Source organism: Cajanus cajan, chromosome 2 (genome assembly GCF_000230855.2).
Source record: "Cajanus cajan strain Asha chromosome 2, NIPB_CcT2T_4, whole genome shotgun sequence".
NCBI lineage: Eukaryota > Viridiplantae > Streptophyta > Magnoliopsida > Fabales > Fabaceae > Cajanus > Cajanus cajan.
In genome coordinates, this window is record NC_138518.1 from 53,310,887 (window position 1) to 53,321,715 (window position 10,829).

The following is a 10,829-nucleotide window of genomic DNA, read 5'->3' on the forward strand; positions in this document are numbered from 1 at the left end:
TGGGCCCGGACTTCCATGGGCCCCGTAACAAGATTACCAGATTAGGTAATACGCTCCTAATCGGCTTACGGGTATGCTTAACCCTTAATCCTTAATTATGGGTACATTCTTACCTCTATTAGTAGGAATCTGAGTTCATAGATCACCTGGTAGCCGAACGGCATTCGGCCACCTGGTTCGGTCATTCAGGTGCTGATTGGGTGTCGGCTATCAGGTAGCCGAGTGGCCGAACCAGGTAGCCGAATGGCCTTACTAGTACACTTGCCCCCTAGCCTTGCGTAAGGGTTACCTTTTGCAAGGGTACAAAGATTAAGTGTAGTTGTGGAGGAAGTCGAAAAGTTGGATGGATCTGCAACTTTTTCTTCTATTGACTCCATTCGCTCATCTTCATTCATTCTTGGATCCAAGTCCCATGCCGAGGATTTATCTGCTACCATAGGGTTTACCACGTGAACTCTCCTTGACTTCGATTGGTTTTCTTCCACGGGGTTACTCGCAAACTAGCGAAGTAACATTCTCGAGCTGCCTTTTGATCGGCATGCATTGTAAGAATTTTTCCCTTGTCGGATGGAAATTTCATTGCCAGATGTTGTGTTGAGACAATAGCTCCTAACCTATTCAATGACGGCCGACCGAGGAGAATGTTGTAGGAAGTATTAGCATGTACCACTATGTACTTAACTTGGATTTCCTTGTACTCTTGCTCGTTGACACCGAAGCGAGTGAAAAGCTTAATGTACCCTTTGGTACTGACTCTTTCTCCCGAGAATCCAACCAAGGGATCATCGTATGGCATGAGTTCTTTTTCTGAGATTCCCAACTGCTTGAAGGTATTCCAGTACAAAATGTCGGCCGAACTGCCCTGATCCACCAAGGTTTTCTTGATTATGCAATTGTGGATTTCAACACTAATTACCATTGGATCGTCTTGTATGGGATCGATCCCTTGGAAGTCAGCGTCAGTGAAGGTTATAGCGGGTAATCTTCGAACAGGTTGCCGACTGACCATATTGACCGATCGGACGGCGCGTAAATGCCTCTTTTGCGCCGAAGAGGTTGAACCTCCTCCCGCAAATCCCCCTGCGATGGTGTTGATGACTCGCCTATGGGAAGATGTCGGCTCATCTTTCCTCTCACGTGATCTGCTTCGCTCGCGGCGAGGTCTATCGGCGCGATCTTGCCGAGGTGGGTCATGTCTAGGTTGACGTTGGCGTTGCGAATCAGATTGATCCACAAACTTATGAAGCTGGCCTTGCTTGATTAAATCTTCAATTTTATCTCTGAGGGCCGCACACTCTTCGGTAGAGTGCCCCCTATTGCGATGGTACCGACAAGATTTACTAGTATCGGCGCGCGGTGGCGTGGAAGCTCTTTTTGGGACGGTCAGAACCTCCGATGCCAGAGCTTGTTCAAGAACTGCAGCGCGGCTTGCATTGAGTGGAGTGTAGTGAGTGTACTTCGGACCCCGCGTTGGCCGATCCCGAAGAGTGATCTCCTTACCTCGCCCCCGATAGGATGGTTCCACTGGTTTTTCGGGCTTTCCCGACGGTTCAACTCGGGCTTGATTTCGGAACTCGGCCAACTCCTCCATCTGCATATATTTATCTGCTCTTCTTCGTAGGTCGTTAATATCTGTAGGAGGTTTCTTGCAAAGGCTATTGACGAATGGCCCCGGCTTTAGCGCTGTGGTCAGATGATGAAGCGCTACGGCCGGGTTGAGGTCTCGAATTTCTAGGGCTGCCTTATTGAACCGATCCATGAACGCACGAAGCGTCTCCTTCTTGTCTTGCCGAAGGCTGACTAGTGACAGAGAGGTCAAGCTATGGGGACGGCTTGTCGCGAACTGGATAGTGAACTGTGACGACAAGGTGCTGAAAGAATCGATTGAATTGGGAGGTAGTCGGGTGAACCAACTCAAGGCCCTACCTTTGAGAGACGTTGGGAAAATACAACATAAAGCAGCGTCGTCCGTAGTGCTCAAGGTTACCTGCGTAAGGAAAACATCGAGATGTTCATCAGGGTCAGTGGTACCATCATACTTATCGATAGGTAAAGATTTCCAATTGTCCATCAAAGAGAGTTGCATGATGGATGGAGTGAATGGGTGTCGGTGCGATCCGATAGTTGCCAAATCTGTGGGTCGGCCTACTGTTGGTATGACCGAAGGGAATTTTTGAGGTGCCACCGCCGAGGCATGAGGGGCCGAGGTGTGTATTGCCTGGGATTGATATGACCCCTGGGTTTGCGTGTTTGTGGCCTGAGTAGGTTTCCACAATGAATCTTGATTTCTCAACGCCTCATTCTCGGCTCTCAAGGCTGAAAGCTCCCTCGCATCCTTTTCTCGCTGCTGCTTCATTGTCTCCATCTCTCGCTTCAGCAGACGAACAGTCTCCGAAAGATCAGTTTCATCTACCACTTCCACATGCTCTTCTTCTTCGGTTTGATGTTCTTCCATGTTCGTTCTCCTAGTTATCGCCATTGCTTTCGCTCAGTTGATCTTTTAGAATCGTTTCGGTTCGGCCCCACGGTGGGCGCCAAAATGTACCTGTCTGAAGGATACACCAATAATCCTCTCGTATTCTGAGGGCCGAACGAGTGCTCCGATCCAATATTCTGGTGTGGGGGAGGTACCTGCAAAAGGCACTCCGACGCTCAAGTCAGGACAAAGCGCAGATATCGATAGCAATTAATGAACAGTGACCTTACCTCGTGACAAGAGCTATTTATACTGACATTTATGGGCCCGGACTTCCATGGGCCCTGTAACAAGATTACCAGATTAGGTAATACGCTCCTAATCGGCTTACGGGTATGCTTAACCCTTAATCCTTAATTATGGGTACATTCTTACCTCTATTAGTAGGAATCTGAGTTCATAGATCACCTGGTAGCCGAACGGCATTCGGCCACCTGGTTCGGTCATTCAGGTGCTGATTGGGTGTCGGCTATCAGGTGGCCGAGTGACCGAACCAGGTGGCCGAATGGCCTTACTAGTACAAAAGTTGACACTAATATTTGACGACTAGATAAAACAAGTTCCACTATTAATCAATGGTGTTCTCCCTTTACTTCCTAAAAACAACAAACCACAATCAACGTTGTAAACCATCATCACCACCGAAAACAAGGCATTACAAGCACCCAAACATCATGAAGAACAAGAAAAAAGATAGGGAAGAAAAAGGAGAAAGGGAAAGGAAGAGGGAGCTTCGATTGCCGTCACCTTCAATGATCTATCACTTGCAACCAATAATCACATATATAATCACAATCAATAAATACGAAGGAGGAAAAAAGTTAAACCAAAAATGAAAATAAAAATAGAGTGATGAAAAAGGAGATGTTAGGAAAAAAGAGGTTTGCAAACTGCTGAGAAAGGATGAGGTTTTCATAAATAAAAAAAAGTCGTCACTTAATCGTTGGCTTGCTCATTGTTCAATTAAGATGGTTATTTTTAAAAAATTATAAAATTGAGTAATTTTTTTCTCATAACAAGTGTCATGTTTAAAAAAAAATCTTAAAATAAATGTCATATTTATTTTTTAATATAATATTAATTTTTTTCATTTATACTCTTTATAATACTCTTTAAAAAGTGATTATTATATCATTATTTCTAATAAAAAGATTTATCATAAGATTAATTTTATAAATTAATATTACCCCTCATCTATTAAAGTTTTTTTTATCTGTGTAAAATAACCTACCACACTTGTTATATGATATAGAAGCAATACATTCCGATGACTTGCTTTTTTTTTTTTTTTTTTTTTTTCCTTAAAAGATAAGTAACGACTTAATAATTACTAACTTTAAACAATTTTTTAATAATTACTGTTCTTTCAATAATATTTTTCAGAATTTATTTTTGAACAAATTAATTATGTTAAAAATCATGTGTATATATATATTTTTTAAAATAGACATGCTTGAGCGTTGGATCAACGACGGCCACATGAACAATTATTAGCATGTTTGGGAAAAATATTTCAGCTTTTATATATATATATATATATATATATATATATATATATATATATATATTAATAAAATAGACTATATGTTCAAGATAATAACATTGAAATTTGAGAAAACGAGGTATTTTTGAAGAAATAATTCTGAAAAATTGAAACTTAAAACATATGATTAATTTTCAACAATTTTTTCTCTCTAAAAGTTGTTCTACTATGTAAAAGTTGCTTTTTTAATTTTAAAAAAAGTTAAATATCTTAAAATTATTTTTCAATATATTTAGATAAATAAAAATTATTCTTATTATAATCAATTATATATATATATATATATAATTAATTACTGTATTATAATAATTTAAAGTTAACTGTTGGGAAGACAAAGCACCATACACAATATGAATAGTAACTTATGAGAGCATAACAATTAAGATGCGTCAAATAGCGATTATTGCAGTAAAAATGGATTGTAGTGTATCTCAAGCAAACATAGAATAATGATGCATACTCCATAGACATCCAATTCATTTTCACATATTCGCAGAGAGAAAGAGATATTATATCTAATTAGTGATATAACGTGATAACAAAGGAAACATATAAAAAGTAAGTGTTTAATGAGGGTTTGTAGTTAAGTAGTGTCCACTATTCAATATTGTTCATCTCATATGTGAGAATATATATATATATATATTACTTCAGAAAAAATAATTCATGATAAAATTATTTTCTTCATTAATTCATAATATTAAATTTTAACTGTCTAACTAAGAGTTTTTAATGAATATATCAAATTTAAAATTTTTTAAAAATTAAAAATTATTTAATATTTTGTTATATTAATTTAAATTAGCATATAATAATTTTTATGAATATTTATTATAAATTCAAATGAATTAGTATAATAAAATATATTTGATCTATTTATTAAAAATTTTAAATTTAATAATTAATAAAATCGTTGAAATTTAATGAAAATTACGAATAATTAGGTAAAATAATTTTAATATCAATATTTATTTTTATAGTAAATCGAACTCTCTCTATATATATTTATATAAAATATGTAGTTAAAGATGTGTGAGATCTCTCTTGCCTTTTTTAATTGGCTTCGATAATAATAATAAATAAATAAATAAATAAAGACCGTGAGATTTTAGGGCTTTTTGTATGTTCGTACGTGCAAAATTGTTTTGGAGATTGAAAATAAGGATTATTAAATGTCTTTAATTTCAACTATTGGCGGTAGCGGACGATACCCTCGTTTTTAGGTCAATTCGTGTGTACACGCAAAATTTTTAAAGCACACTATTCTTGAAATGAGAGTTGATAAAAATATATCCATGCCACAAAGTAAATTGTGTTATAAAGTATAAACACATTAAAACTTAAAAGTGAATGTACGTACGTACCCTTACAAGAACGACAATCTTATTTTAATTCGATGAGTTAATATTAATAAATTGATGATGTGTTTTTATTTAAATATATTTTTAATTCCTCGAATATGAGAGAAGTTTGTTTTATTTTAAAAATTTTAAAATTGATATTTTTAATTTATTTATGTAATTTGAAAAAACATATTTCAGTCTTCAACCCAAATGTTATGGATAAAATGAATCTTAGTAAATTTTTTGTCTGTGTAATTTTAAATTAGTAAAATAAAATTCACTTATTACTAGTTAAAATTTTCGCATAAAAACTATCTATAATAATTTTTTTTTGGTAAAAATATTATATTAAATTAAATTTTTATTGCATAAGCATTTCAATTTATCATTATTAGTTATGCTGTTGATTGTTTTAAGAGATTAAAATAAAATTTTTAAAATTATAAAAATAAAATAATCTATTTTAAATTTGAGAAATAAAAAATAAGTTATTTTATTTGAATCAAGACAGAATTACTATGAATTATAAGACCATCATAAAAAATGAAACCCTTTTTTAATTATTTAATACAACTATATATCCAAAGTTTAAATTCAATTACACTTATTAATCTACAAAAGTTTTGTACCAATAGTTGATCGATATCTTTGTAGATAATAAATGATGAATGTATAGCTAGAGAGATAGAGATAATTTATGCATGTCCCTATACTTCAACATATTAATTCATGCTCAAAGTCAATTCAACTATATCAAGCCACTTGCATATCATCCATCACTTTATGGACCACTAATTGAGCTTTAAAATATTGTTTCCATACAGTTGCCGAAAGCACCATTATCCAAGAAATGGCAGAAGCTCAAAGTCGTAGAGGGTATGTTCCAGTGCTTGTGGGTGAAAGGGAAGAAGATATGAAGAAAATTTGGGTAACCATCGAAGCAATTCAGCATCTCACCATTGTTGAGTTATTGGAGCAGTCTGCAAAAGAGTATGGATACCAAAATGGCTTGCTCAAAATCACATACGATGCTAACAAATTCAAAGCCATAATTCACAACATATCCAAGAAATAGCCATTTTCTCTCTCTCACACATGCATGCATGAAATATATGAGGTGAAAGATAAGAGCAAATTTGAGGATTTTATTTTGGCTCTTCATTTAGAATGATGGGTCAATATTAGATTTTAGATAAAGTTGTTTTCACCATTTGTAACTGTATTGATATATATTAGCTCCTTTTCTATGTCTTAAGCTATCACTGATTACTTATGCCCATATGTATAATGTTTTCATTCAAAGATGTAGTGTTTCAGATTTAATACAGTTACTCACCATGGTTTTGACTCAATTAATTGCTAGATTTTATAATTATCAACTGGTGTTGGCTTTGGATTTGGGTCGTTTACCTAGCAGTTTCCATTAGTCATATACTTAATGGGATGCATGTATCTTTTCCTTGTGTGGAGATAGTTGATTACATTTACATCATTAGTTGAAAAACAAACAATTTGATAACAATAAAGAGAGAAGAAAAAAAGGGAAAACAGTGCATGATAAGATTGTTCATGTGATGGAAAGAAATAAAAAAAAAAAAAAATTGTTATAAAAAGTATGTATTTATTTATTTGATAAAGAGATATATTTTTTTTTCTTCCATCAAATATCGGTCTCTTTAAAAATAAAATAATACTTTTACTCTATTCAAAACGAGAATCAAATCTCAATCTTTGATTGAGATGTATATATAAGTCTCGAGTCATTTCATATAACAACTAATTTTGGTTAAAAATATAAACTTGTTTTGTAAAATCAAAGTTGTATTATCGACATAAATACATATTAATTAAAGCAATTTACTTTAAAATTTTTTTTTATACAATAAGAACTTTTTTCATTTGGATTTGGACCCCCTACGGTCCAAGTGAGCCTTCGTGAAATAGTGAATCATAGGCCATTGGTTTCTGTGGAGAAATTTAGAATCGCAAACCCACTTCTTTATGTTTTTGAATCGGTTAGTTCCTAAATATCTGTTAATTAATTCTTTTAAACTTAATTATTAGAGTATACAGTAAGTTAAAAATCTGTTAGGCTTTATTATCCATAACTGTCAATATATAAATACTTGCTCTTTGTATCATAATCAGCTTGAGAAATGAAAGGGTACGTATTTTACACAATTTCATCTCCTCTATAATCTAATATGGTATATGAAGCTTTTATTTCCAGAGACTGATTGTCCATGGCTGTTTTCTTTCAATAACTTGTTACTTGTTTCATCTATTACTATAAATCTTGTGTTAATTAGTCTTCCACTTTGCCCGTCATAACAATTATTTATTTTTTTTTATTTATTATTCATTCAGACTGCTGCTTCTGTAAAATCACAGGTGTCTCATCGATTTCTTGTCAAATGCACCATTGGTACTAATGGTCTCTACTCTTTCAATTAAGGACATTCATCTTGTCGAAAAGAGTTTGAATCACACTTCATCTTTTGTTTCTTTCAATAATGTTGTTGTTTCAAATGTTAGATGATTCCAGTTCCTTTTGTATTTGACACAACCGTTTAAGCCATGCTCATTCTGGGTAATACTTCATATCACTACAACAAAATTTATTTTTAATGACAATTATTTAATGGCAATAATTTAATTGCCACCATATGTAAAAATATTAATGGCTAATATATAATAGCCACTAAAAATATATTTATATTACACTAAAGTTTACTATTAGCGAAAATTATTTAGTAAAAACTTAAGTCCCACATTGATTAGAGATAAGATAATTAAATAATATATAAGTGAGTAATAACTATCACCTTACAGGTTCATTTTATAGGGTTGACTCCTAATTCACTATTCTAAATTGGTATCAAATCACTCATTGTTACCAACTTCAATAGTGCTATAAAACAATTAGAGACCAACTTTGACCTTATAAATCTCACATCTCTTAAAAGACAACATAATTAAAAAATAAATTAAAAAATATATAAATAAAAGACAACTCTGCATCTTACAAATCTCATATCGAGTAGAGATAAAAAAGTATATAAGTTATGAATTTAGAAAATGAAATTATAGGAATAAATTATTTAAAGTAAAGGAGACAATTGAAAAAAATAACTTTTAATAGCCTTTAAAATGGCTACTAGAATTGCCACTAAAAAATAAGTTTTTCCGACAATTTATTAGATCTTTACCGGCATTTTATATAAATGCCGGTAATAGTATTAGCGACACTGGATACACCAGCCATTAATTAAATGCTGGTAAAAAAATTATGGTCATTTATATGGCCGCTAAATAATAAGTTAATTGCCACAAAAAACTAGTTTTGGTGTAGTGTATAAGAATCAACATTAAAAATTTTAAATTTAACGATTTAATAATTAAATTATTAAAATTTAATATAAAACATAAATTATTAAACAAAATAATTTTATATAAACTTACTTTTAAAATAATGGATCCCTCCTCTCTCTCTCTCTATATATATATATATATTATTTTTTAAGGTCCTGGCATCTTTTATTTTAGCTTTGTTGCCATATCGATGAAATGGGTTCAAATCAAAATATATAATAATAGTAATATTTAATAATAATAGCAATAATTAAATTGCAATTAATACATATAAAATAATTTTTTTTAATAAAAAGATTAATTAGACACATCTCTTTAATTTCTAAATCTTTAGGACGAGTTGTGACAACTTGATAGTCCTAAGGTACATACAATAAAATATTTTAATAAATATAAGAAAATAAAAATCATTCATAATTATAAATACTAAGTTAAATTCAATTGTTTAACATAATTAAAATTAAGATAAAATTTTAAATGTAAAAGAAGTTACTTAAATATGACATTTTCTCAACCTTACAAATTTTTAAGATACAAGTTGTGGCAACTTAATAGTCCTTTTAAAAAAATAATGCATTTCATAAATTGTAATCAAATTTTATAATTTATCAAGAAAATATCTTATTCAAAAATAAACAGTATATTATAGAAAAATACTATTTGAATGTGACATTCTCTTAATCCTAGAACTTAAGGATACAAGTTGTGATAACTTATTATCTTAAAGTTCTTATCTAAATTCAAAAATACATAATTATGTTTTAATAGAAATATTTAAAATCATTATAGCAATTGGAGAAATAATTAATTAGATGCGACATATTTTTAATTTTTTTGTTTTAAAACATAAGTTGTAACAGTTTGACATCTTTAAACTTTTCTCTCCAACACAAATATAATGTCAAAATTAAATATAATAATAATAATAATAATAATAGTGATAGTGATAATTAAAAAATTAAATATTATTATTGAGTTGACTTTGGTGTACTTTTTTTTATTATCAATTTTATACTTTAGGACGTGTAAGATGTGACAGTTTTAAAAATTCTAAATTTAATAAAAATAAAATTTACTTAAAAAAGTTCTAACACACAAATATTATTTTACTAAAGAACCATGTGACTCTGATTCTTCATTGTACATATAAATACGTAGGAACAAGGAATCATTGAGCCAAAAAATCAAAATAATAATGTTGTCTCATTTTTCCATAATAATAATAATAATAAATAATTTTAGTACTCATTAAATTAAAGTAAACACACTTGTTCAATAAAACATATTTGATTGTTATTGTTAATTTTGATTAATTTGGAGTGAGATAAATATTTTAAAAAGTTATAAATAGTTTATTTAATTAATTAGGGGTAACCATCTTTACAGTAGACATTGTAAGATGTTAATACATTCCTTACACGTAACTGACTTTCGAACTCAAAATCTAATTTCATAGACCATTTTCTATTTTGTCATTTTCCCAATATTTTTCTTCAAAATAAACATTGGTGGGGTCCCATGTTTTTCAATTTACTTTCTTAGTCTCGTGATGACCCTGATTGCTACAAATGGTGATCTCATCGAGGATATTCGAGAGTCAAACCTTTTATAATTAATTAAGTAAAATATTTATAACTTTTAATTTATTTATCTCACTATTTGATTTTCTCATTCTTGTATTTTTTTTGTTTATATATAGTTCATTTCATTAATATAGTTTATTTGAAACACTATAGCAAAGATCCTTGTTTCAAAAATAGTCTTTCTTTCATATCCATTAGATGCAACACTATATCAAAGATCCCTATTTCAAATAGAGTTAATCACTTATACACTGCTAGTATAAAGTTTTTTTACACTGAAAACCAATTATATCTTTTAATTGTGTCATGTCACTAGTACTGTTAAAAGTAAATGTGTTTATAGTGACATGGTACAATTAAAAGATATAATTGGTTGTCAATGTAAAGAAACTTTACATTGGCAGTAGGTGATTAACTCTTTCAAATAACCTTCAAATACTTTTTGATTCTTTATATTCTTTTTATCGTATCCATTTCACCTCTTAGTCATGATAAGAAGAAGAAGAAACACT

The 10,829-nt window shown here is 31.1% G+C and overlaps 1 protein-coding gene across 1 annotated transcript; it reads right to left on the reverse strand.

Moving 5' to 3' along the window:
- Nucleotides 1–442: 442 nt before the first annotated feature.
- On the reverse strand, nt 443–2,455 carry LOC109816950 (uncharacterized). The gene has a single exon (XM_020382128.2). It carries the CDS (start codon nt 2,453–2,455, stop codon nt 443–445), a length of 2,013 nt encoding a protein of 670 aa, XP_020237717.2.
- Nucleotides 2,456–10,829: the final 8,374 nt, after the last annotated feature.

Excerpts from the sequence above, each read along its gene's own strand:
- LOC109816950 (XM_020382128.2), bottom strand. The coding sequence starts at position 2,455 with ATGGAAGAACATCAAACCGAAGAAGAAGAGCATGTGGAAGTGGTAGAT.